At 39.6% G+C, this 27,800-nt stretch overlaps 1 protein-coding gene across 1 annotated transcript; it reads right to left on the bottom strand.

Moving 5' to 3' along the window:
* Window positions 1-5,001: 5,001 nt before the first annotated feature.
* angptl2a (angiopoietin-like 2a) lies at window positions 5,002-26,596 on the bottom strand. Its single transcript, XM_052125548.1, has 5 exons — window positions 26,184-26,596; window positions 17,999-18,932; window positions 10,960-11,153; window positions 6,673-6,943; window positions 5,002-6,043 (listed from the first exon to the last, which is right to left on the bottom strand). Exons 2-5 carry the CDS (start codon window positions 18,930-18,932, stop codon window positions 5,844-5,846), a joined length of 1,599 nt encoding a protein of 532 aa, XP_051981508.1. The 5' UTR covers window positions 26,184-26,596; the 3' UTR covers window positions 5,002-5,843.
* Between the last annotated feature and the right edge of the window lie 1,204 nt (window positions 26,597-27,800).

Raw genomic sequence — 27,800 nt, 5'->3', positions numbered from 1 at the left:
GCGGTGTGACAGAGAGAGAGATACGGCCAGCTTTTTGACACCTGTGTGTGTGTGTGCGTGCATGTGTGCGTGCGTGTGTGTGTGTGTGTGTGTGTGTGTGTGTGTCTTTTGGTTCAGTTTCTCATTACATTATTATTTATATCATCAAGCCGGTTCTCTCCTCCTCCTTTCCATTGAACTTTGTTACACTGGTGCCACAACCCAGGAAGGAGGAGGGATGTGCCATAGTAGAGTCCTCGCCACTACCATCCACCCCAACGGAGAAGCCGCGGCCATCCGCCGGGGGACGGAGGAGCCCGGCCACCTGAGAGTGGAGGAATGAGGAGACCCCAACCAGCTCTCTCTCCTTCATCACATCTTTATGTTGTTGAGAAAAACCTAACAAAATCTTTAGGATGATACTAAGTGTTGGGGGTGTTACCAAATCTTATGTAATGGTACAATTAATTTTATCTCATCAGCGAAATTGCTGATAAAATGAGTAGTGACGAGATTAACAATAATCTAAAATAACTTGATCTAATGAACTAAACCCCCTCACCACACACACACACCCACACCCTTGGGATTAATAACAAGTTGACAGGTGTGTCTTTTTATCATAGACATTTTTTTGTTCATCCAAAGAACACACTGCTTCCTCACACTAATACTTGATGCATCCCAATGTTTCTGCATTGAACTGAAGTCTAACACAGATTACAGACATATGGATCTTATTACGGCACAGATTTGCTGTAAAGTCCACAGACTCAACAATAAATTGATTCCATACGCTATCTCTGTTTACACTGATGTCGATGACCAGGGATTGTTGGAAACTATGTCTCATATTGCTTATCATTGAAACATTCACAACCTCTGTTAGGTTCAATTGGAAGAACAAGTAAGGATGCCACATGAGTCTGTATCGTATTAGATTTTCTACCCTCAAGGCTTATGTCAAGAAGTCTAGTTCTATCAGGAAGACACACAGGCTTGAGTGAAGTTTAAGATGCCATTTATTTGATAAATGTAAAACAGAAAGTAATGTCTCAATCTTTGGCGTAGGCCACATCCGGCGGTCCGAGGGAGTTGTACCCGGATCCGTCATGTCCTGCCGGAGATAGGAAGCAGGGGCGAGGAGCCTACCCCCGTGCGGGACAGGGCTCAACTGGTGGTGGAGGTTGCCGTGTTAGCACACTGAAGCAACAATGTGATAGATTGTGAGCAGACTTATAAAGCAATGGCTTACATGCGATTGGCTAGGAATTACCCAGCTAATGATGTGATGATGTACAGCTGCTAGTCTTCCCACTAGAACTATGCTGTGCTTCCATTTCTATCAGGAAGACACACAGGCTTGAGTGAAGTTTAAGATGCCATTTATTTGATAAATGTAAAACAGAAAGTAATGTCTCTCTTTGGCGTAGGCCCCGTCCAGGGGTCCGAGGGAGTTGTACCCGGAACCGTCATGTCCTGTCAGAGATAGGAGGCAGGGGCGAGGAGCCTACCCCCAAAAAGAGAGAAAGTAGTATACTACCCCCAAAAGAGATGATCTAGTTTGGTACGAACCAGGTCTTGTGTTAGGCGTTCATTCTGGAGAAGGAGAAAATAAGAGATGTGAGCATGAGAATTGACTTGAAATTTGCGATATCTCTGGTATGGTTGTGTGAAGCCTTTGCAATAGGAAAGTTTTTTTTTTGGGGTGTGATTTTGGGCTCTCCGTCGAAGCCCCTGGTTGTGCAGAATCTGCCTAAGGTGAGCAGCGTGATATGCGGCCCTACGTTAGGCCGGCGTTGCTGTGCAGTATCTTTGTTGAAAGACAACATTTGATATGAAAACCCTCTGATGAGGGAAGAGTTGTTTGAGGTATCTTTGCTGAAGGTGGGCAACGTGTCTAAAGCCATACGATAATGGCGACGTTGCGCGCAGTCCCTTTGTGTCTATTTGCCGTGTTAGCACACTGGAACAGCAATGTGATAGATTGTGAGCAGACTTATAAAGCAATGGCTTACATGCGATTTGCTAGCAATTACCCAGCTAATGATGTGATGATGTACAGCTGCTAGTCTTCCCGCTAGAACTACGCTGCGCTTCCATGTCTGATTTTACGCAATAATGCATACGTTTTCTACATAATCACCAAGATTTTGTTAGCTTGATATTTTGATGGTCAGTCTTGTATGTACTGTGTTTATATTTTGGTAGTTTTGTAGTTGATGTCTTAAAGTATGTTGTCCAGACTAGTTGGTAATTTAGATGAATCCCTTATACCCTGAAGGCATTTTTGAAAGATTTAGCTTCTTATAGGCAAACATAAAATAAATGCTCATAACTTTAAGCAAAAATTAAATGGGTAAATTGTATGGATTAATTTGATAGAAAACCTTTTGAAAGATGAAAAAATTCTGAAAAAATTCAGCAATTTTCTGTATTAGACACTGCTGAGAAAACGTGGTAGTTGCCAAAAGTAAAGGAGAGCCATCCGGCCTGTCACTTACAGGCTAAAAGCTCCTTCTCTATCATGCTGTACCTAGTCTCCCACAGTGAGAGTTTGTGACTAATGTACAGCACGGGGCGCTCCTCCCCCTCCACCATCTGGGGCAGTACCACTCCCAACCTCCTGTACGATGCGTTAGTCTGCAATATAATAGGGAGAGAGAAGTCAGGTGAGTGGTCCGAGCTCCTCCCTGTCCGGGAGCACCTTCGATAAAGTCATGAGGACCGCCTATCTCCATGGTTTTAGGAGGTTGAGGTGGTAAATTTGCCGTGCTCTGCCTCTCTGTTCGTTTCACCTCATAATGGCGAGTAATTTAGAGTTGATGTGGGGAGCAATACAAGGACTTTTCCTTGTATATTTCCTGGTGTAAATTCCTGTAGCCAAGTACCCCTATTATACAGTCGGCTTTGATATTCTTGAGCCTGGAGCAAATTCTCCTGTGTTAATTGCCCCAGTGTGTGGAGTTTTGCTCTTAGGTCAAGAATGTTTTGAATAAAATTTTTAATGATCCCTTCTCTTAATTTTGTCATAGGACGTCGTGCATGGCACATGGTCAATAATTACAATAATTTAAATGGGGAGAACCCCGTGGAGGCTTGCAGGACCTCTCGTACAGAAAATAATAGGAGCTTGAGCCTCTTGTCCCACTTTCGAGCATACCTGTGCAGGAATTTAGGAATCATATTTATTAGTGTTTGATTAAACTGTTCGACCAAGCTGTCCATTTGGGGGTGGTAAACGCTGGTCCAAATCGATTTAATCCCAAATAATTCATACAGTTAGCATAGTGTATGTGACATAAACATTGTGACTTGATCAGTGAGGATTTCTTTTGGAATCCCCACTCGGGAGATTATTATGAAGAGTGCCTCCGCTACACTACATGTTGAGATGTTGTGCAGAGTCACTGCTTCTGCATATCGTGTTGAGTAGTCCAACAGAACCAACACAAAGCAATTCCTGCATGCCATCGGCACCAAAGGCCTGAAGAGGTCCATACCAACTATTAAGAAGGGGATCAATGGAAAACGTCACAAAGGCGCTTTTAGGGGTGGCCGCCGGATTCACCAGCTGACATTCATGGCATGCTGCACACTACATGTGAACATCCCTGATCAATAGAAATGGGCCATTAGAACGTTCAGTGTCCTTTCCTACCCTAAGTGACCCGCCATCGGATTATAAAGAGCCATCTGGAATAGCATTTTCTGACGGCTCTGCGGTATTAACAATTTGTTGTATCCTCCTTTGTCTGAGCGCCCTGCATCACACAACCAATACTTGATCATTGAAAAATACGGATATGCAAAGTCTTGCTGGAGGCATTGACCCTTCATCACTTTCACTTGTTCAAAGGTGTGTCTAAGGGTCTCATCTTGAATCTGCTCCAGAGGGAAATCCCTTGCAGGGAGTCCTCTAAGGGCTGAGGAAGCCAAGACTTCCCCCTCTCTTACGTCCTCCTGACATGGAGCTGATGTAGACTGACCTGGCTCCGCCTCCCCAGCCAGTGAGTCACACACCACACACTGATAAGCTTTGTTGCAGGACCCATCCACACACACTCCCCTTATGAAAGTAGTAAATGCCAACCAATTAATTCCCAAGATTAGTGGATGGGTAAGGCGGGAATTAACCACAGACTCAACACCATTTTTTTGTCTCTGAAATTGAATAGTGACCATCACTACAGGGTCATTTTGAATATCCCCATGCACACACCTTAACTTCACCTGCCAGCTTGTATCCAAAGCCTTGGATTGAACCAATCTTTGGTGAATGAAGGTTTTATTACAACCTGAATCCACCAAGGCTTGATATTTACCCTACCTTAATACTCCCAGATATCCAGTACCCTCCTGCTCGATCGGGGGCGGCCTGTGGTGTGTAGGGGACCCAGACCAATGTCTCAACCTCCATCATGGGGCATTGGTCCTGGAAATGCCCAGGTTCCTCGCAGCTCCAACAGACTGGCCCAGTCTTCACGCCCCCACACGTGGCAGCAGATTCACCAGCCTGTGGGGGAGAGTGGAGAAGGTTAGTGGAAACTGGCAGGATGCCGTTTCTGGGGCATAGGAACAGGATGAGGTGAAGAAGAGGAGGCAGGAGAGAGACAGGGAGAGAGAAAAGAAGAGGGCTCGCCGGCCCGCCGCCATATGGTCCTCAGCCAGCTGGACCGCCTTGTCCAGCGATTCCAGTTGGTGGCACTTGACACTTATAAGGTGTATTATGAGACCTTACAAATGCATTAAAATGTGTTTCTAATGTCTTTACAATGCATTATAAATATGGGCAAGAATAAGTGTTATTCTTGTTTTGTTTTTGTTTTTTTATAAACTGCTGTCCATACAGTAGATATTAACTTATATTCAAACTGGAACACTCCTTTAAATCTTTTGACTCTACCACATACAAAATTACACACATAAGCCTACATAATAACACACATAAACAAATTATATTCATGAGTTATTGCATGCTTTGTGCAGTGGATCATAAAAGAGCTCATCTCTACACCACAGTATCTGTACATAATTTATTGAAATGTTGTGGTATTACACACACAGCTAAGCATTGCATTACAAAACACTCACTCTTTATTTTTTCTGTACAAATTGGATCCAAAAAAATAAAAATAAAATAATATTAAACAATTGTTGCACTAAAAGAGTCATGTCGACAATAGCAAACTAGACAAACATGTTTTCGACTTGTGACGTTGGAAAGGCTTTGCATTTGTGATAAAATGTGTGTGTTCATTGTAATATGTAAACAAGTGCAAGCACTTAAAGTACTGAAGTGGCACACAATGATGAATAAACTTCCCTATCTACTTCATGTTATCATGATTGATTCTTCCTATTGCTGTTTGCAATGCCCTTTTATTGAGCATATACTGGACAGCCTCTCCCTACGACTTGAAATCTCACTAATGATGTCTGACCACCCTGCTTAGTTCACTTTGCAGGTCCCTGATTGGGACGCACCCTTTACTAGTCAATGCGATGAGAATATGGCTCAAATGAGGATGTATATGTTGCTCTATGTGCATGCTCCCACATTGTGGAACCCCTATTTCCAGGTTTAACTTACTGAAGATTAAATATGTTTTCCTAGCAGATGCACTTGCTTGATGGGGATCTGTCTTTCCAAGGATCCCAAGACAGGTTGTCTCTCCTCCAATGAAAAGTCATTGCACTTTCATAGTTTTGAATGTAGAAATGTATGACTAAATTATATGAATTCATAAGACCGATAAACAAAGTAAACAATCAACCATTATTGAAAATGAAACATTAACAATCATAAAAACAGTTTTTGAGTTGTGTCATGTTCGATTCGTGTTCTTCCTCCACATGATGCTCTAATGGAAAGTGTTGGGATTCGGACGGATCATCATTGAGACCTTCTTCAAAGAATACGACCCACCACGGAATTCCGCCCAGTAAACTCCGTCTTGGTAGCGGCTGCGGTAATGCCCGCCTCGGTACCAAACGCCATTCAGGTTAGAGTGGGCACAAGCATTGTACCACCAACCACCCTTCTGATAGTGGGCACAATTTCCTGTTTGAGTCAAGACAGAAGACACAAAAGTTATACAGGTTATCATATTTTGGTGAACTACTGTATACCTTTAATGGAAAACAATCTATGGGACAATTTCTGTTAAAGGAATAGTTCATCCAAAAATTATAATTCTCTCATAATTTACATACCCTTATGCCATCTCATACGCCAATGACTTCCTTTCTTCTGCAGAACACAAATATTTTTTTGAAAGATGTATGATGTGAATAAATATCCATCCGATGCAGGTGAGAAAAGACCAAAATTTAACTCCTTTTTCACTGTCAATCTTGCCAAGAAGACTACAGATGTCAAGATTTACAATATAGTGCAAGAGGAGTTAAATTTTGGTCTGTTCTCACCCAAAACCAATTGGATCACTCCAGAAGACGTGGATTAAACCACTCGAGGCATATGGATTACGTTTATGATGGCTTTATGTACTTGTTGGTGTTTGAAAGTTTTATATCCTATTGACTTGCATTGAAAGGGTGATCAGATTTTCTCGTGTTCCATGGAGGAGAAAGTCAGATGGGTTTGAGCGCCATCAGTGTGAATGAATGAATGACTGAATGAGATCATTATTATTTTAGGGTGAACTATTTCTTTTTGTTTTTTTGTGATACCTGTGTATGCATCATGATCTCTGTCCAGGGTGGTAAACTGCTTTCCATTGTGCCAGGTGAGCGAATCTCCAGCGTTGCCATGATAACGACCCACCCTCAGTTTGTAGAATTCAGCCTCTGGTTCTATTCGAAAACTGGCATATTCCGCAAACGTCTTCCTGCCTGACCAGTCCTCGAGAGTCACTAGCAGCTTATAGTTGCCTTGGTTGGTCAACCAATAGATATTCTCCAAACCAAGCCAGTATTCCCCATCGATGTTCCCAAATCCTTGCTGAGAAAGAGAAGACCAAAGAAGGAAAATAAATTATATAGGAGCTCAAGAGTTGCCCTCCAACTTTCCAAGCCATCCTGGTTCCAGAAGTATTTTTCCAATTAATTTAATTCATAGGGATTTCATAAAATCCTTCATAAAAGAGTTATCTATGAACCAAACTAACCAGCTCTGAGGTGAATCAGAACATTACAAATTTTGATTTGAAGCAAAAAAGAATTTGATAATCGGACAAAAACACAAAGATACAAGACCGTGTATTGAAAGTTGTAGATTGGAGGAGGACGGGGCCGGGCTGGAACAACGCACGCCCGGTCCCCAATCAGCCTGAAGGGGGCGTGTAATGGATAAAGGCGGCCGGTGACAAATGTTTGAGAGAGAGAGAGAGAGAATGACATGGAGCTGCTCTTTGTTTATGTTTGTGTGTTTTCCGTTCAGTTTATTATTAAAACTACTATTTATATTGCCAAGCCGGTTCTCGCCTCCTCCTTTCCATTAACTGCTTTACAATATATATATATATACAATATATATATATACAATATATATATATATATATATGCACACACACACACACACACACACTGGGGTTTTTGATCAAATCTAGACAATCTACCCCATTTCCAGCAGTCATCAGTCCAACACTGATGCCAAAAGGCATCCTTGAGTTATCATGCTAAATTGCTAATTTGGTACTAGAAAATCACTTGCCATTATATCAAACACATTTACATTTATGCATTTGGCAGATGCTTTTATACAAAGCAACTTACAGTGCAATTATTACAGGGACAATCCCCCCGGAGCAACCTGGAGTTAAGTGCCTTGCTCAAGGACACAATGGCTGTGGGGTTAGAACCTGTGTGTTTGTTTTTGAGTTGCCACAGTATGCAATAGACGGGCATGACTTAAGTTCAATATTAGGCCAAAAATGGCAAAAAACAAACAGCTTTCTCTAGAAACTCATCAGTCAATCATTGTTTTGAGGAATGAAGGCGATACCAGGCTTGAAATTGCCAAAAAATGAAAAAGATTTCATACAAAGGTGTAACTACAGTCTTCAAAGACAAAGGACAACTGTCTCTAACAAGGACAGAAAGAGATGTGGAAGACCAGATGTACAACTAAACAAGAGGATCAGTACATCAGAGTCTCTAGTTTGAGAAATAGACGCCTCACATGTCCTCCGCTGACAGCTTCATTGAATTCTACCCGCTCAACACCAGTTTCATGTACAACAGTAAAGAGAAGACTCAGGAGGACTTATGGGAAAAATTGCAAAGAAAAAGCCACTTTTGAAACAGAAAATCAAAAAGAAAAGGTTTGAGTGGGCAAAGAAACACAGACATCGGACAACAGATAATTGGAAAAGAGTGTTACGGATCTTCACCCCATTGAGCTTTTGTGGGATCAGCTAGACTATAAGGTCCGTGAGAAGTGCCCGACAAGACTGTCACATATATGGCAAGTGCTACAGGAAGTGTGGGGTGAAAGATCAAGTGCTACAGGAAGTGAGGGGTGAAAGGTCACCTGAGTATCTGGACAAAATGACCGCTAGAATAACAAGATCTGCAAAGCTGTTATTGCTGCACATGGAGGCTGTTTTTATGAGAACCATTTTGAAGTAGTTTAAATTTTTTTTTAGTACATTTAGTAATTTTTTACATTATTAATGTCCTGACTATTCACTGTGATCAGTTGAATGCAACTTTGGTGAATAAACGTACCAATTTCTTTCCATAAGAGCAAAATCTGTATATTATTCCAAACTTTTGGCCGCCAGTATATGTTTATACACACAGGGTTGGAGAGTAACGGAATACATGTAACGGGATTACTTAAATTATATAAATACAAAATATAAGTAACTGTATTCCACTACTACTATTGAAATCATTGGTAATCAGAATACAGTTACATTCAAAAGGCATTTTGATTACTGAAGAGATTACTTTTGTATTTTATTGTAATTTGTTTAATTTAATATTTAGTCCTTTCAGATGGAAAACATTTGTACATATAAATTATGAGATCCAAAGTTTATTTGAACAGCGGTGAAACACTTTCTCATGATGTGTCACATTCATACGAGCAGACAGAGAATGAGTTTGAAGTAAGTTTGGAGCAGAAGAAATAGAAATAAACCTTGTGTAAATTGTCAGATTTACGCTAAGCTAAAATGCTATTTCTAGCCATATTACATGCACATGTTACCAGACATGATCATATTATTTTATTAAGAAAATTCACATTAGATCATTATTTCTTATTTCCAGTAAGATCTTTGATATTAGGGCTAAAATTGTATTCTTGATAATAGTTTTTGTATTGTTTTCCTGTAAAAAATATCTAAAGATCCTTGAAACAAGATCAGTTTGAGAAACAACACTGCATAAGATATTTCGTTTTTTCAGAGAATGTATTTTTAACGTGTATTTTTGAGTTTTTATAGTCAAAACAAGTGAAAAAATCTACCTGTGCTGAAGAAGTAATCCAAAGTATTTATAATACGTTACTGACCTTGAGTAATCTAATGAAGTACGTTACAAATTACATTTTACAGCATTCTGTAATCTGTAGTGGAATACATGTCAAAAGTAACCCTCACAACCCTGTATATATATATACACTTCACTTCAGTTGTGTCACATTACAAACCGTGTTTTTAGGATGCTATGTAAAAACATAAATTGGTACTTCAAACTTGAATTGCTCCGATGGTTGGAATATTCCATATTATGGTTCAGGGGCGTGATTAATTGGGTAACATATTTGAACACATTTTGTATATAATTAATCACACTCTATTAACAAGTTAAATTGACAGCCCTAATTTGAACGATTTCCACACTTACCAGACCAGCATGGTCATTAAAACATTTCCCTTTACTGTAAGGATTCATCTGGTCATGATTCTAATACTGGGCTCTGTTGGCATCAACGGAGGGTTTACGTCAGACAGTGTTATTGTGCCTTACCCAGCTTGCATAACCAAATCCCATAGATGCCTCCCGTTTAAAAGCAATGTTCTGGATGAGTTCATAGATTACAAAAATCGATTTTAGAGATACACTTCAGTCGAGACTTCTTGACATTTTGGTGTCTGTTTTTCTCCATGCATAAATTGATCATCATGGCAGGATTGCACAACAATGTGCAACTTGTTACTTTAACTAACTATGACTAAGTCAAGCAGTAGAAAAGTTCTTGCTATCATACAGTGCTAAAAATCTGAAGCATTAAATTTGGGTTTATCGGCTCTGAAAAACTGGCATGTGCACAGCAAATGACCTCAGAGTGATCAACACAGTGATCTTTATTTTTGTACAAAATATTCGTTGATTTTCAAAGCGTAAAGCTAGAGTTGACAGTTTTCCCTAAATTTTGTTATAAACAATATGTCATCATATTTCTACCAACGCTTCTTGTTCTGGCTATGAAGGAACTTTGCCCCATAGACTTATGTTAATTAAAATAGAAAGTTAAAGTAAAATGTTAATTTCCTATAACTGTGATACCATATTTCTAAGTCAGTCGTGAATATGTCACAGTTGCTTACCCAATGAAAAGGAGGGACTAGTTTAACATTGAACATTGGGGCGGCTGTGGCTCATGTGTTAGAGCAGGTTGGCCGCTAATTGCAGGGTTGGCGGTTTGATTCCCGGCCCACATGTCTCCAAGTGTCCTTGGGCAAGACACTGAACTCCAAGTTGCTCCCAATGGCAGGCTAGCACCTTGCATGGCAGCTCTACCGTCATTGGTGTGTGAATGAGAGTGTGAATGTGTGTGTTAATGGGTGAATGGGACACAGTGTAAAGCGCTTTGGTAACCGCTAAGGTTAAAAAAAGGTGCTATATAAGTGCAGACCATTTACCATTATGCAACAAATGCTGTCTTAAGCTTAACTAGTATTGAACCCGGAATATTCCTTGAAGTGTGCGTCAATGTGGTAAACACATCAAGGTTACACACTATATTGTTTGCACCTACTATAGCTTCTTATTCCAAGAACTGACCTTATAAGTCTCCCAGTTTCTGAAGAAGTTGACCGATCCGTCCATGCGTCTTTGGATGACGGTCCAGCCACCAGGGTCATGCCTCTGGTCACACCAGACCTGCATCAGTTTGTTGGTATTTTCTGGCTTCACTAAATACATGCCACTGTTGGTATGCCCTTCCTCCAGAGCCTTCAAGCAATCTTTGAATGGGCCTGTCGATAAAACAGAGACACGTTATATTGAATAATAACCAGGAACCATTTGAGTTGGACTTTACGTGGTTCTTCTAAAGCAACTCTGAATTTAATTTGTTTTGCGTCAAACTTCGGCCTTAATTCAGCTTTTGGGTCATAGTTTCTGTAGATTAGCGCATAAGCGCCATGAACCATGACATGAACATGCTGCTTTCTTTGTTTCTGGAAAAGCTGATTTCCTCTCTTGGAGAGCAAAATTGCGGAAGATATTGCCTGGAAGAATTAGGACTTTTAAAACATTACAGTATCAGTTTCTGTTACAACATAATGTTCTGTAAAGCTGCTTTGAAACTGTGTGAAAAGCCCTATACAAATAAAAATGACTTGGTCTTGAGTTTCCAACGTGATTGAGTCAATGTTGTTTTCATTATAACTGCAGTTGTCTCCACATCTCGCTGGACAATGTAAGAAGTGCCCTTAGGAGATGGAAAAAGATCTAAAATGTCTCGTGGATCTCATGGATCCTCCGTCGTGAAACCTGCTACTGCTCCTGTGTTTACGCTATCCTGTCTCAAGGTGTCTTGTAAAGGAGTTTAATGAGATTGCTAACAAGCTTCAGTCCCAGAGCCAGATCTCACTTTTCCAGCATCTCCATTCTTAAGGCCTATTTGAATGGCAATTCTTTAACATGGGGATGTGAGGTAATTCCAGTGATTTTATTGTCATCCTAATGCGAAATGTCAGTGAGTTTCTCCCACCTCCCACGAGAACATTCCTGGCCAACAAAAATGGAAATCCTTTTTGACCCCTGCTAAGTGCCGTACATTTGCGCTGTGCGTGGTAACAGCTCTGGTGGTAATAGACAGTTGTGAAGGTTGGAGGATTGTATAACAGAAATAATTCACAATAATAGAATTACATTGCCACTCCACCACAGTGAGTGGGAACGCTTAAGTAGAAGGGAAAGAAAAAACAAGAGCCAGATCACGTAAACTTTTGAAATGGTCCACTATTATGGTAGCAATGTAATAAAATTGTAATATATCACATATTAATGTAGAAACGTTTACTAAATACCTGTATACATAGGGCTTGCACTCATTTATACGGGTCGGGTACTCCCAGAAAAGTTGCCATAAACTTTCCATAGAATTTTCCATATAACAAATGCAACTGCAATCATGTGATTGAAGACAAAAAGTCTTGCATGTCCCTTTGATTTAATTGTCATCCAAACGCATGAGTTTTATCACAGAGGAGCCATAAAAATGTGCTTTTACAGACGTCACCCATGGAAACAATTGCTGCCCAAATAGGGCTTTAGACAGGACAATTTTGGTTATTGTTTCCAGGGGTGTAAAGTAACAAATTACCAATACACATTGCTGTAATTAAGTTTTTCCAGTGGAAAAGTGGTTTACAAATGGTATACTTGAGTACATTTTAAATGCTGTAACTGTACTTTTCCCCTCTGTCTGTTCTGTTTTTATTGTTATCCATCAATGTGATTGGCTAGGGGGAGTCTCGTGACTCCCGTCAAATCACTCCAGTCATAATCAATCACACAAAAACTTGAACGGTAGCTGTATAGATTGGGCTCCAACTGCTATGGGTGTGGAGGATGCCTCAAGCACAGTCGAAAACCTGAAAATCACAGCCGCACCTCAAAGGCCTTTTCACCGTGAAAAAGGCCAATTACTTGATTGCGTCATGTGCGTTTAGCTTGCTCAAGCCAGATATCAGCATTAATCCTGCAAAAGTAGGTTGAAGATACATATCGAGGTAAATGTCATACTTCTGCTTACCAGATCTGTGTGTCTATAACGTAGCCTGTAATTTCTCTATCACTGAGATTATTAGGTTGCTGTGAGAGATTAATACAATGTTATGAATAGGGCTGGGCGATAAAACGATCTCGATGTTTATCTGAAAAAAGTTTGTCCTCGATCAAACTTTTGAATAATTTTATATACTTAACCTATGATCTACATCTAGTCCAGGGGTATTCATTACATCGATCGTGATAGCAAGACAAGCACTGGTTGGTTGATCTAGATAAAATATTAAATACGGTCAAATACACTTCATAATTCCGCCAATGCGGAATTGATCATGGTATAAATATTGGGGGTGCTGCCCCCCACGGAATTTAATTTTGGGGTGAATTGTTCCTCATTACACCCAAACAGCCCCTGTACCAAACTCCTTTTCCCACCCCTGCTCTACCTCCTCTATTGTGCAGGACTTGACGCACCAAGTGACCCTAATTATTTTGCATTGTTTTGAACATAAGCACAATAATTACTTGATCTGTAGGCATTAAGGGAAATTTAGACTACAACCTGGAGTTAAGTGCCTTACTCAAGGACACAATGGTGGTGGCTGTGGGGTTAGAACCTGTGACCTTCTGATTAACAGCCCTGTGCTTTAGCCACTATGCCACCACCACTCCAGACTACAAATAAACTGATTTTAATGTAATTTTTCATACATTACAATTAAAAATGGTGATTAGTGTATTGAAAATAACTTTTTCATCTTTCCATTTCTGTAATCATGTCACCCTTTGATTTATTTATTTTTTATTCAGATTTGTGTAGTGTTTAGAGTATCATAGATAAGTGATGTATTTTAAAAGTTGGCAGTCTATAAAATATCGCCATGAAAGGGAATGTAAATTACACTATGTGTGCTACATTTTTAAATTGCAGAATAGTGTTTATTATAACGGGGCATAGATTTTGCAACTCAGTACTCAATACTCACTACTCATGAGTACTTTTAAATGAGCTACTTTTTACTCTTACTTGAGTAGTTTTAAGGACAGTTACATTTACTCTACTCACACTCAATTTTTTGGGAAGTAACAGTACTTGAGTATGATTTTTCAGTACTCTTTCCGCCCCTGATTGTTTCCATATTGTCCTGCCTCTTGCCAGTTCCTTCTGCCAAAGACCTTAATGTTAAAGACTGGTTGATGTTTTTCCATTTGGAAGGCTAATGGTTTGGGTGGACGATGCATGGATGAGGTTTTTGGTTGGAGTGAGATCACTCCGTTCGGTCCACCCAATACCCCAAACAAATAACCGACTACTAGTGTCCTAAATGCAGGTAAATGCATTTTTGTGTTCTAATTTGTCAGAAAGTTTTAAGCAACCTTTAGTTTTTTCATGTTGTTCAGATTAGGAGACAAGCATGTCATAAAAAACAAGCACAAACAATCAAATAATCACCTCATGATCACATATAATAATACGTTTTTGTTGTGAGTGAAAATCTGTGCTAATAGCTACCAGATGCACCATTTAATGGCATTCTATAAAGAAAACAAGCTGTACTAATTCATTTTTATTTTTCCAAGATGAATTTACATAGACAGTAGATGCATTGAATTGATGTAATATGTGTGCGTATGTTTTGAAGAGCATTTTGAGAAAGTGTGTTGTATACGTGTGTATACAGTGCATTCGGAAAATATTCAGACCCCTTCACATTTTGTTGTTTCAGCCTTATGCTAACATTTTTTAATTATATTTTATCACATCAATCTACACTCCATACGCTATAATGACAAAGCAAAACCAGATTTTTTAGAACTTTGCAAATTTGTAAAAAATAAAAAACTGAAAAATCACATTTACATAAGTATTCAGACCCTTTGCTATGACACTTGATATTTAGCTCAGGTGCATCCCATTTCTCTGGATCATCTTGGGGATGTTTCTACACTTTGATTGGAGTCCACCTGTTGCAAATTCAACTGATTTGAAAAGGCACACACCTGTCTATATAAGGTCTCACACCTGAAAATGCATATCAGAGCAAAAAACAAGCTATTACGTCAAAGGAGAGCTCAGAGACAGGATTGTGTCGAGACATAGATCTGAGGAATGCTACAAGAAATCTTTGCCTGCATTGAAGATTCAAGCATAGAGGCCTCCATAATTCTTAAATGGAAGAAGTTTTGACTCCCAGGACTCTTACTAGAGCAGGTCGCCCAGCCAAACTGAGCAATTGGTCATGTGTGGAGATGGGAGAAATTTTTAGAAGGACAACCATTATTGCAACACTCCACCAATCTGGGCTTTATTGCAGATTGGGCTGATGTAAGCCTCTCCTCGGTGCAAGACACAAAAAAGCACCTAAAAGACTCAAGACTGTGAGAAGCAAGATTCTCTGATCTGATGAAACTAAGATTGAACAGTTTGGCAGCATCATGTCTGGAGGAAACCAGGCACTGCTAATCTCCTGCGCAATACCATCCCAACGGTGAAGCATGATCATCACCCCCAGATCATCATCAATCCTCCACCAAATTTCACAGTGGGTGCGAGACACTGTGCCTTGTAGGCCTCTCCAGGTCTCCGTCTAACCATTAGACGATCAGGTGGAGGATCGGTGATGATCTGGGGGTGCTTCTGCAAGGCTGGTATCAGGCAGATTCATCTTTGTGATGGATGCATGAATCAAGTCGCATACAAGGGTGTTCTTGTTAGAAAACTTGCTTCCTTCTGCTCTGACAATGTTCCCCAACTCTGATGATTGTTTTTTCCGTAAGGGCAATGCTCCATGCCACACAGTCAGGTCAATCAAGGTGTGGATGGAGGACCTCCGGATCAAGACCCTGAATATTATTCTCACCACATAGTTGGCAATTGCAGAGCAGTTATCTGAGTTACGGTAGACTTTGTCGGCTCGAACCAGTCTGGCCATTCCCTGTTGACCTCTCTCATTAACAAGGCATTTCTGTCCAGAGAACTTTTCACTTTTCACTTTAACTCCCAGCAAATATATCATAAACCTTTAAATTTAGAAAATGAAAACATGATCATCAAATTAAAGGTGTAAGTAAATTAATTGTGTGAATTTATTTTATTATTATGCATTCTTGAAAAATAATAAGACTGATCTGGACAAAACAATGAGCATCTCTGTATGCATATACAGGTTTCCTATTCTCCAGCACCTACCCTCTCCCAAAAATGTACCCCTTGAGGTCGAACGCCCCTCAGTTACGTCTCCGTTTCCATGCAGAAATACACCCTGTGGCCCACACAACAAGTCGAAAAACAACCCTTAAAAAACTGCTCTCATCAAACAATGGATTTATCTTGTAAAGTTTCTCATGCTCACTTGTACAATCGTCTCGCTTCGCCCGACTGGTTCCTGGAATCCTTTAGTCAAGGATTTAATTATTCATGTCTCAGAGGGTTTTCCTTCAAAGATTAATGAGCACTTGTAGTTCAAAAGAAAAGCTGCCAGATTATTGTGTTGTAATTGGACAGACCCCAGGCTTCCCAAGAGTGATTAGCTGGGAAATCCACGTGTCTTCATGTTGCTTGTGCTGGCGAACATTCAGGCTGTTTTCTTTGGATCGGCTGTACAGCCTGATCTAACCAAACCGCTTGAGCATATCCATGCACTCGTTATTTACAATGCTCAGTATGCAAAAGACAATTAACCTTGTAAATTTGCTGAAAAGCTGCAGGAAAAAGAAGATTGCTGGCTATGTAATGTTCAGCAGTTCTTCATTAGTCATGCCTGCCAGCCCCGTTTCGAATGTATGATGTGTTGATGGAGTTTTCATGAGGAGGCTTACAACTCAATTCACGTCAAGCTTTTTGCAAGGAAATTCTTTTCTTTAACGTTTTCGGTACCTTGGACAGGGCTGTAAGTGGGGCCGGATTCATGAAACAAGAATAAAATATTTTTTTAACTTAAGAAAACAAGTTAAGAATACCGTGAAGGCAGTATACTTTGAAAGGCTGAATGCTTGACCGTACGTAAGACTGAATGGTACGCTGAAAAACAAAATATACACTCCAAAAAAAGTTGTTGTTTAAGGTACAAAGCAATCACTGGGGTAGAACCCTTGTTTTGGGTACATATTTGCATCCTTAATGAAAAATAAAGGTATGTTTTATTGTTCCCAGAGGAACAAAACATATAAGTGTATCTTTAAAAAGTTCACAATACGGCCTTGAGGCGTTCGCACACTGGACGAGGGGCGCCATGCCGCGTCGCAGCTAGATAGCTAGGAACTAGGCAGTTCAGGTATCAAACACAGAGCATGTCGATGCGGTTCAGGTGGCAGACAGTACACACAAAAGTAATGCTAGAGTAAATAATCAATGTCTTTTGATAGTGATTTTGGTTGAATTTAATGGAAAATATCCAAGTTGCGCTGCATGGCATGGTAGACATTTGAGCAGCCTCCGGAGTCGTAGCTGACCGCCACCGAAAGACACCAAGCCAGGGCTCCAGACTAAAAATATTACTTAGGAGACATTGGCTCCTTAATTGAAACATTAATGGATTGCCAAATGGATGTTTTTAGTCAACAAATAGCATAATTGCTCAATTTAGACTTCCAATGAGTTATTTGGTAATGACTCTCTCACGCTGGGTTTGTGCGGTACATCGAGATCGTCATCACAACAGAATGGGTGAAAAGCGGCGTGAGACAAACTGGTGCATGCTCTAAAGATGTATTCACTAACAAGATGATATCTGACGAAACCGTATATGAACGCATACAACCCGACTGTCGCCAGTGGTGACTAGAATTTAAACTATTGTCGCAATCGTTTATTTTTAGTCGCAGTCTGGAGCCCTGCATTTGGCAGTGGCAGTGTGCTTACCTTCATTAAAAACAGTAACAATTTAGTATACAATTATGTTCCCAAAATGAGAGGTTCCCTTTGAGGGTACAACCCCAGTTACAGCAATTGTACCTAAAAACGGTACCTTTCTTTCTTGGAGTGTACTCTACATTTACAGTAGAAACTTATCTTCACTATTGCAGAATAAATTGTAAAGTTCCCACCTGTAACTATAAGTAGTGGCATCGAAAACAGACTCACCTGAGGGTTTATCTGTTGAGAAACTGTTGGTTCCAGAAGGCATGGTTGGTAAAGTCGGTGGAATCGCTTTGGCATTCTGGTCACTCTGGATTTCGTTGGTGATTTGGTTATGGCGGGTGTAGGTAGGTGGGTGGAATGGTCTGGCTGGGGCATGAGGAACAGGGGGTGGAGGCGGCTGGCGATGCTGGGGTGGTTGTGGTGGGATTACAGGGGGCTGGTAGGGACGTGCCTGTCGGACCATGCCTCCACCTCCACCACTAACTCCACCACCACCGAGAAAGCCTCCTCTTCTACAATGCGCCTCTAGCTGCACTAAAAGTGCACTCTGGTTGCTCGCAAGAGATGCCAAGTGTTGGTACTTGTGCTCCAAGTCCCGATAGCGTGCAGTTAGCTGCTGCATCTCCGATGTGTGGTTTAGTATGCGGTTCTCCAATTGCGAAACTTCAAGCGCATTGTCCCTCTTGCGGATGATCTCGTGCAACAGTTGCATGTATAGTTGCGTCACTCGGGCGTTCATATTGCGCGACTCCTTGCGAAGGAGCTTGACTTCATTTGCCATGCCGCCATCTACCTCCACGAGCTGTTGGAGCGACTCGATCTGTCGCCGCTGTTTGTGAAGCTCTCCGTTCAATAGTTCCAGTTCCTGTTTGTTCACACGATTATCCAGCAGGGATTCTGGCTCTTTAGAGTTCACGCAAATGGCCCCGGTGGTCTTCTGCTGAGGCACAATGAAGGTGTAGGAACATTTGTCCACTTGGGATGCGCTGGGAGGGTCAACAGAGCGTTTGGGGCGACCAGTGTAAAGGAACTCTTTTTCAAGTACATCATCTTGGCTTTCAAACTCCTGAGCGAACCCAAGTAAGGTTGAGTTAGGTCTGGATAGGGTGATAGTAAGCAGCATCAGCAGTAAGTGTTTCATGGTGAGGATAGCCATCTGCAAGAAAATTTAAAGGAGATAAAACAGAGGGTTATTGTTAACTGTTAAACAGTTGAGTTAATTTTTACTGTAATCATTTTTACAGTGTAAAAGTAGTTTCATCATTTGATTCTTTTATCAATTTATCAATGTTTACTTGAATATTAAAACTGCTGTTAAAGATCTTCATTTGTGTCTTTGTCCTATTGTTTTTATGTCTTCTATTGCTCGTAATTTGTTACTTTGTTCTCATTTTATCACTGCTGTTTATTTGTATTGAATAATTATTTGCGAACTTGAAATAATCATTAGTATTTTACTAGTATTTTGTTGTGCTGTCGAAATTGGTATTGAGATTCATCAAATTGTTTTCATATGTAAGCCTCTAAAATACATGCAAAGTAATCTGAATTGAGTTGGATCGAATGGGAGTCCAATTGAATTGAGAGTTTGTGAATTAGAAGTCTGTATCGATACAAGAATGTGTCATGTGTGAACGCCCCTTGGAGTTCACGGTAACCTGTCCAGGGGCCGAGGGATCTCTCAGAAATGCTCCTAAGAATAGCCTTAAGCTATGACTTAAGTGTCTAAACATTCTTAGCAAAGAGTTGGACTTTCAGCAAAGTCTCAGACTGATTCATAGGTGCTGTCGGAGGCAATGCTTAAGTGTTTTCAAATAAAGACTACAATGATGTCAACCTAAAATAGCCGCCCTTGAACACTGAATCAGCCAATAGTGAGTCTGTAAAGGTAATATGTTCCAGCTGGTATGACATCAGTAAATAACTCATGATTTAATACAACGCATTATACAAAACAATATTTTGATAATAGGTTATTGATTGTTGATTCATTCTTTGATTAATCAAATGAGAAAGGCAAATTTAATTTCCTTTTATTTAAAAAAAAATTATTCCACATCTTGCCAAATGTTGTCCTCAAATAATGAACAAATTGAAAGCTACAAAAATAAAAATGCAAAATCTTCCGATATAAATATCAATAGAAGAAATACACACTGGCAGCCAAAAGTTTGAAATAATGTACAGATTTTGCTCTTATGGAAGGAAATTGTTACTTTTATTCACCAAAGTGGCGTTCAACTGATCACAATGTAATAACGCGAAAAATGACTATTATAATTTTTACAAATATTCAGAACTTCGATTTCTCATCAGAAAATCCTCCATGTGCAGCGATGACAGCTTTGCAGATCCTTGTTATTCTAGTGGTCAATTTGTCCAGATACTCAGGTGACCTTTCACCCCACACTTCCTGTAGCACTTGCTATAGATGTGTCTGTCTTGTCGGGCACTTCTCATGCACCTTACAGTCTAGCTGATCCCACAAAAGCTCAATGGGGTTAAGATCCGTAACACTCTTTTCCAATTATCTGTTGTCCAATGTCTGTGTTTCTTTGCCCACTCGAACCTTTTCTTTTTGATTTTCTGTTTCAAAAGTGTCTTTTCTTTGCAATTCTTCCTATAAGTCCTCCTGAGTCTTTTCTTTACTGTTGTACATGAAACTGGTGTTGAGCGGGTAGAATTCAATGAAGCCGTCAGCGGAGGACATGTGAGGCGTCTATTTCTCAAACTAGAGACTCTGATGTACTTATCCTCTTGTTTAGTTGCACATCTGGTCTTCCACATCTCGTTCTGTCCTTGTTAGAGACAGTTGTGCTTTGTCTTTGAAGACTGTAGTTACACCTTTGAATGAAATCTTCAGTTTTTTGGCAATTTCAAGCATTGTATCGCCCTCATTCCTCAAAACAATGATTGACTGAGTTTCTAGAGAAAGCTGTTTCTTTTTTTTTTGCCATGTTTGACCTACTATTGACCTTAAGACATGCCAGTCTATTGCACACAGTGGCAACTCAAAAACAAACATTGTACAAGACTGTTCCTTAAGTGCTGACTGAGGTGACACTTAAGTGTTGTGAAATAAGAACTACAATGCTGTCTACACAAACTGGCCACCCTCAAACACTGAATCAGCCAATAGTGAGCCTGCAAGGGTATTACATCATCACTCATTCAATCATGATTTAATACCACACATTATTAAACAATATTTTTCATAACAGGTTATTTTCATTAGTTTTGCATTATAAAACATAGTAAATAGCGGTAAATAGCGGTTATGCGCTGGAGAGAAACAACTCTTAAGCGCATTAAACAGAACAATCATTCTGTCAATGCACCCGAAGCAGCAGCAGCACCACATTAAACTGGATGCTTATTATGATCTTCTTTAAAGTGTTTATAAAGTGCTCTCATATGCTGGACAACTTTGCTTATGTTTTTTTCCACTTCAACTTGTCTCCATCATTATTCAAGCGAGTTTCATCATGCAACACATTTTCACTGGGCTGTAAAGTGACGTCACTGATGGAGCTTCTCCATTCTCGCCACAAATATCCAACAAATCGATAATGAAATTAGTTTTTGATGATTTCCATTATCAATAATTATCGATTTTATTGATTAGTTGTTGCAGCCCTAGATCTCAACAGCCTCTGTTCTTCTGTGTAGCTTCTAAGATTACAAAAGCATAAGAAGGGTTTAGATTGTCACAATACAGTTTACAGTGGCCCCAAAGCATATTTGGAAACTTTAGTCACACTAAAATATGTTATGGAACAACATGAGTGTGAGTAAATGATGAGTGTGAGTAAATAATTAAGTTTCTTTTTTGGGTGAACTATCCCTTTAAATCAGGCTAAATTTACATACTGTACATGTTTAGTAGTTTATGTTTGACTCTCTCTCTCTCTCTCTCTCTCTCTCTCTCTCTCTCTCTCTCTCTCTCTCTCTCTCTCTCTCTCTCTCTAATATCCCATCTTTGCAACACAACTGGATCTATTCTAGTGGTATTTGAACTGACTCATATGTTTACATGGCAGGACTGGAATGCATTAATTCCCAGATGGGAAAAATCTATCACATTCAGTGCCTGGTGTAATGTGTTATGTGTACAGGGTGTCTCCCATAGCAACGGAATGAGCATGTTATTTGATTGTGCTCATTAGTTTGTAAAGGGTTCTCCCCTTTGTTACAGATACAAATATTGTACAAGTGCTGCTGATGGTATTTCCATACAAATAAAACATGGTAATATCATGTTTTTTAGAGACTACCATGATGGTAATGACTTGTTTTTCTAACCCTCTTGTACCTTTTTGGGGGGGTACCTTTTTTTGGGGGGGGGTTGAAATACTTTTGTGCTTCAAATCAAAGTTTGTAATGTTGTGATTCGCCTATCTACTAGAAGCCTCCGCTTCTGAGACATCAATCCGCGCATCTGATCACGTGACTCATTGTGCATGACACCACGGAGACCCACAGTATGTGGAGGCTCATGCTACTCTCCGCAATCCACACACAACTCACCACACGCCCTGTTGAGAGCGAGAACCACTAATCACCACCACGACGAGGTTATCCCATGTGACTCTACCCTCCCTAGCAACCGGGCCAATTTGGTTGCTTAGGAGACCTGGTTGGAGTGACTCAGCACGCCCTGGATTCAAACTCACGACTCTAGGGGTGATAGTCAGCATCACTCGCTGAGATACCCAGACGCCATGTGTGCACATTTTTGAATCTACTGTAGATGTTGTTTATGCAAAATGCTATATATATATTTTTTTTATATATATATATATATTTTTTTTTTTTCATTATAATACAGGACCAAAGGTTGAAGGTTTAACTTAAATTCTAATTTTCAAGTAATCAATTGTGATCACATTACTTTCTCCAGAACAAAAGATTGAGAACTAAACCCGATTTGTTGTACTTTTTGTTCTGGCATCCATAAAAAATGGACTATGTCCACTATCTGTTACGCATTATGTGCATGTATGTAATTACTCTACATGCAAAGCAGAACTGTATTGAAATTTCTCAAAGTTGCTGTTATTATTATTATCTTCCACTATTTTCTTTATGCCCTAAAACTGATGGTGCAGACCAAACCGTAAGGCCTAGAGACTTGACACTTACAGGGATTGTAGTTCTCTGGTTGGCTAGACGTATGCATGGAATCGGCCCATAGGTGGCGCTATAGTGAACATGAAAAAAGAAAATTGGGCCTATAACTCTTGACCCATAAGTGCTAGAAGCAAAATATTTTGTCCACTGATTCCTTCCATCATGTCAAATTAATTCTAAGTTCTGGTCAATTTTGGCTCCGCCCCCTAATTTTCCTGCTATTTTGAATTTTTGTTGTTTGCTCGATCAGAAACAAACCAGTGCAGAAAGAGTCAGCAGAGTCCCAATATGAAAATTTACTAAAGGAATTTTGAACTGTAGATTTAAAGTCAAATGGTACGCCAAAACGTTCGTAGAGGGCGTGGCCACATGTACTAAAACGGTTATAACTTTTGAAAGGATTGAGATATTATTACCAAATTGGGTACATTTATGTATGGGGTCATTCTGAGGACATACAAAGAAATTGCACGCCTCTGCCTCTTGGTGGCACTATAATAACTAACAATAGAAAAATGGCTCTAACTATTGAACCGTTGGTCCGATCAACTTCTTGCAATTTAGAAATTTTGCATGCAGAGTCTTTGTCCAAGGTACCATCAAGTTCTATGAGGACAGTTGCATATCTTGAAAAACATGGCCGCCATTGCCCAATCAGGTTTTGGCAGCTATTTGATAAGGTTAAAAAATAACATTTTTGTCTCTTGGCCTGAAAAGTCTGTGCAAAAAAATTCCACCAGGAGGCACAATTGCATTTTAAACACGTTGAAATCGATGTATATATGGTTGTCTTTCACAAAGACACATGCTATTCGTATCATATGATAGAACTCTTCTTACCGAACAACCTTTCCTCAAGAACTATTGGTGTCAATCAAACCGTTCGTTAAATCGTTTCGATTATTTAACAAAACTACTTTTTCTAACTAGTCCTAGGCCATTCAAACCAGTGCAGAAAGATTATCTGGTGAACCACTATGAATAATTATGAAAAAAAGTTTGAACTTTCGATTCATTTTCGCAAAGGTACGCCAAAACGGAAGTTGGGGGCATGTTCACTTTTACTAAAATGGTTACTCTTGAAAGGAATGAGATTTTATAACCAAATTTGGTACACAGATGTATAGGGTCACACGAAGAAATAGCACGCCTCTGCCTCTTGGTGGCACTACAGTAATTACAAATCTAAAAATGGCCCTAACTATTGAACCGTTCGTCCGATCGACTTGAAATTTTGCATGCAGTGTCTTTGTCAAAGGTTTCATCAAGTTCTACGAGGACAGTCACATATCTTGAAAAACATGGCCGCCATTGACCAATCAGCAGCTATTTGACCTTGTACCTAGGCCGTTCACTCTGGAGTCCCAATCTCAATAATTATCAAAAAGTTTGAACTTTCGATATACCATTGCAACGGTACGCCAAAATACGTAAATTGGGAGTGGCCACTACTTAAATGGTTAAAACTCTTGATTGGAATGAGATATCATCACCAAATTTAAAACACATATGTAGGAGGTCAATCTGAGGACACGTGAAAAAATTGGGTACCTCTGCCTCTTGTTGGCGGTATAACAGTCAGAAATGTAAAAAATACCATATCTCTGTGGTTCCTAACCTGAAGTTTCTGAATATTTAGGCACTTTATCGTTGTTTTAGTTGCAAACAGACAGTCTAATTAATACTTAATATCTGTTACATTTGTACTTAAAGGACTTTAAAGGCTATTTTATTTTGTATAGAAGCTTTTTAAGTTTTCAAATCTGCCATTGACTGATTTTAAACTTATCCAAAATCGAACTGGCATGCGATTAGGGCCGCACAAATTATTGAATAAATAATCAAGATCACAATTACAGCTGCTACAATTAACTAATCGTGAAAAGTCTCCATTATGGCTTTCCATTTACGCCTATTCTCACTGTCAAGATATTCCAGCAATGTGTTTTTTCCCCCACAGCAGTGCATTTATGCATTTGGCAGACGCTTTTATCCGAAGCGACGTACAGTGCACTTATTACAGGGACAATCCCCCCGGAGCAACCTGGAGTTAAGTGCCTTGCTCAAGGACACAATGGTGGTGGCTGTGGGGATCGAACCAGCGACCTTCTGATTACCAGATTACCAGTTATGTGCTTAGACCACTACACCACCACCACTCATTGGTATTAACCAATACACAAACAATTTATCAAAATGAATCTCAATTACAATATCAAGGGAAATAATCAACTATTATGATTTTGAAATACTTGTGCAGCTCTTCAGACCAAATCTGATCAGCTGTACGGTTTTGCATAGGTTGACAACAAGTTTATGTTGGAAGGGAAATAGTCTCACTTTACAGCCGATTATATGCAGGGCCGTAGTAGTGAAAGGTGGTTAAGATTCTAGGGGCCCACAGGTCCAGGGGGGCCCCACAACAAATTCTAAACTTTCTTTTTTGTTAAGGAAAAGGGCCCTGACCATTATACAGTCAGGGGCCACAAAGTACCTTGCAACAACCCTGATTATATGGCTAAGAATGATCACTAAGTGAATATAACAATCACATGTTCAAACTAAACCTAATGCACTAATCACATCTTCCCTACTCGATTGCATAATACTCTGTTCAGTCAATAATTGTAGCTGTGGATTGAGTAATTGTAGCTATAAACGCTCTTCAAAGTGTCTGCACATTTTGTTTTGTCTATTGTCAGTCTTATGAACATGAGGCATTGCATCATTAATGTGGAACATTTCTCGTTTAAGTATATAATTTGCAACAAGTTCATTTAATTTATGAGTGTATTGTAAATATTTCTGCTATTGATCAGTGTTTAACATAGTGATAGAAGTGTAGAGGACACAGAACATGCCCGTTTTTGTATCAGCATCAAGATTTTAGGTTAAAATGGATATATCAGATTATTTTAGGTGCTGTAACTGGTTACCGTTTCTCTAATATTTTTTTAAAATGTCTTTTTACCTCCATCAGTTCATTTCAAATTGTTCTTTGGTGTGAAAAATACATTTTTAAAAGTACAAAACTTCATTGTAGTCTCTCAATCAATATATTAGGACACACAAGCTGCATGCATAATAATAATAATAATAATAATAATAATAATAATATATAAAAGAAAATTGGCAAAATTTTGTTTGCATTTTATTTTTACTTCAATAGCATAATTAGTGTGTTATGTTTTGAATGCTCTGTGTTACAGGTCAGTTTATAAACTAAAATCCAAACCATTATGAGGACTTCAGTTAAATGCAAACATTCATCTGTTACCACTATACTGTGTTAATGTTCCTTGTCTCCTCCACTCTTTTTCTCTGGTTTATCCTTTTAATCCCTCGCCAGACAGGTTGAATGTTGTCGATCCTGGACAAAAAGTCATCACCAAGCCACTAAAGTCCTTTCTGTCCAATTTCGGCCCTCTTCTCTTGTTACCCGTCTCCGTTTGCTGTCATATGGCGTCCTTAGTCGGGTGACATTCGCATTTTTAGTCTTAAATACTTGTTGAAGGGCTGTTTGGTCTGTCAGTCTCAGCATGTGTTGGCATGGACATCTGCGAGTATCTCTGTCCAAATGATCAATGTACAGTTCAATTAAATTGACACAGTGATTTAGACAGAGTCTTCCTTAACTTCCTTGTCATGCTGCAGACAAGAGATAGTCTGCTCTCTGTCTCACTCTTTCCCTCTCAGTATCTCTCTCTCTCTCACTCAGCATTAGTTGGTTGTAATAGTGTTGTAATGTGGCTCCTCCCCTTTCCCCTCCTCTTGGCACAGCAGGAATGGTCATCAATGAAGTGAATCATCGATATGGTGCTTAACAGTACAAATGAAAGTCTCTTAACCTCTCTCTCTCTCTATAACTATTGCACATATTTAGAGTTAGTTATTGAATATTCCCTTATGTGTGTGCAATAGTAATACTGATGCTTTCCACCAGCAAAAGCCACTAATGAACAAATTATGCAACCCCAGTCAATGGAAAGTTAGCTTGGTTTGTATTAAAGAATATCAAGCCCATTTGGCATATAAGGTCCATTAAGGAATAAGTTGTAAATAAAGCTTTTAAAAGCCTTCCTAGTAAATTTTTTGGTTCTTTATGCTGTGATATTTGCAGTAGATTGGTGACATTTAGTCATTTAGCCACCATAGGATGTGCAGAAAGCGCAGAAATTTAGGTCTTATCACTTTTAGTGATGTTTCATACATGTTTCAAGTCGGCACCCTTGGAGAGTTGGGCATGCAAGAAAATGTACAGAAACCGTATAGTGCTTTACGATGCAGACATGATCTCACATCCTGTGTCTCTTTCCATCCATCCATTTCTCTTCTTCCTTTTATGGCTAAATCATTGTCAACTAGCTTGATTGATTGAAAACACAGGTGAGATGCGATTATCTGCGCTGAAGAGAAGTGCAAAAGGAAGAAAGGAAATCGAGATATGGATTCGCTTGGTTAAATTTAAAAAGCACTTCAGAATGGAAATAGTGTCTGTGTTTTAAAGTGGTTGTGCTTGCGACGTGCGCTCCATTATGCCTTTCTAAATGCCAAACCTTGCGACTGGCAGATATTTGTTTTGTGTCTGCAGCAACACATTTTTCCTGACTGCTCACGATTCTTGCTTGACTCAGAAATATGTATATAGTTATGGCTGCATTTCAGCTCTGTGAAAGTGATGCTGCTAGATAGAAAGATAGACAGATACTTATAGAAGAACAGAGCTTGAAAAATGTAAATCAAGTCATTTTGACCATAAAGATTCCGATGGAAAGTGATGGTGGCCTTTGGGATTTCGAGGTGAAAGGTCAGTATCAGGGCCAACTGCAAGCTACAAGTGTGGCCAACTGTTAGAACAACTCCTGCAGAAACAAAGAAGAGCATTCAAACCACT

Source organism: Xyrauchen texanus, chromosome 4, assembly GCF_025860055.1.
Source record: "Xyrauchen texanus isolate HMW12.3.18 chromosome 4, RBS_HiC_50CHRs, whole genome shotgun sequence".
In the NCBI taxonomy this organism is placed as follows: domain Eukaryota; kingdom Metazoa; phylum Chordata; class Actinopteri; order Cypriniformes; family Catostomidae; genus Xyrauchen; species Xyrauchen texanus.
The sequence above is the reverse complement of the archived record's forward strand: the minus strand, read 5'-3'. Positions and strand labels throughout refer to the sequence as shown.

Coding starts and splice junctions, on each gene's coding strand:
- angptl2a (XM_052125548.1), bottom strand. CDS start 18,932: ATGGCTATCCTCACCATGAAACACTTACTGCTGATGCTGCTTACTATC. Junction 11,154..17,998: donor CTCAACAGATAAACCCTCAG/GTGAGTCTGTTT, acceptor TTTTATCGACAG/GCCCATTCAAAGATTGCTTG. Junction 6,944..10,959: donor GAAACTGGGAGACTTATAAG/GTCAGTTCTTGG, acceptor TCTCTTTCTCAG/CAAGGATTTGGGAACATCGA.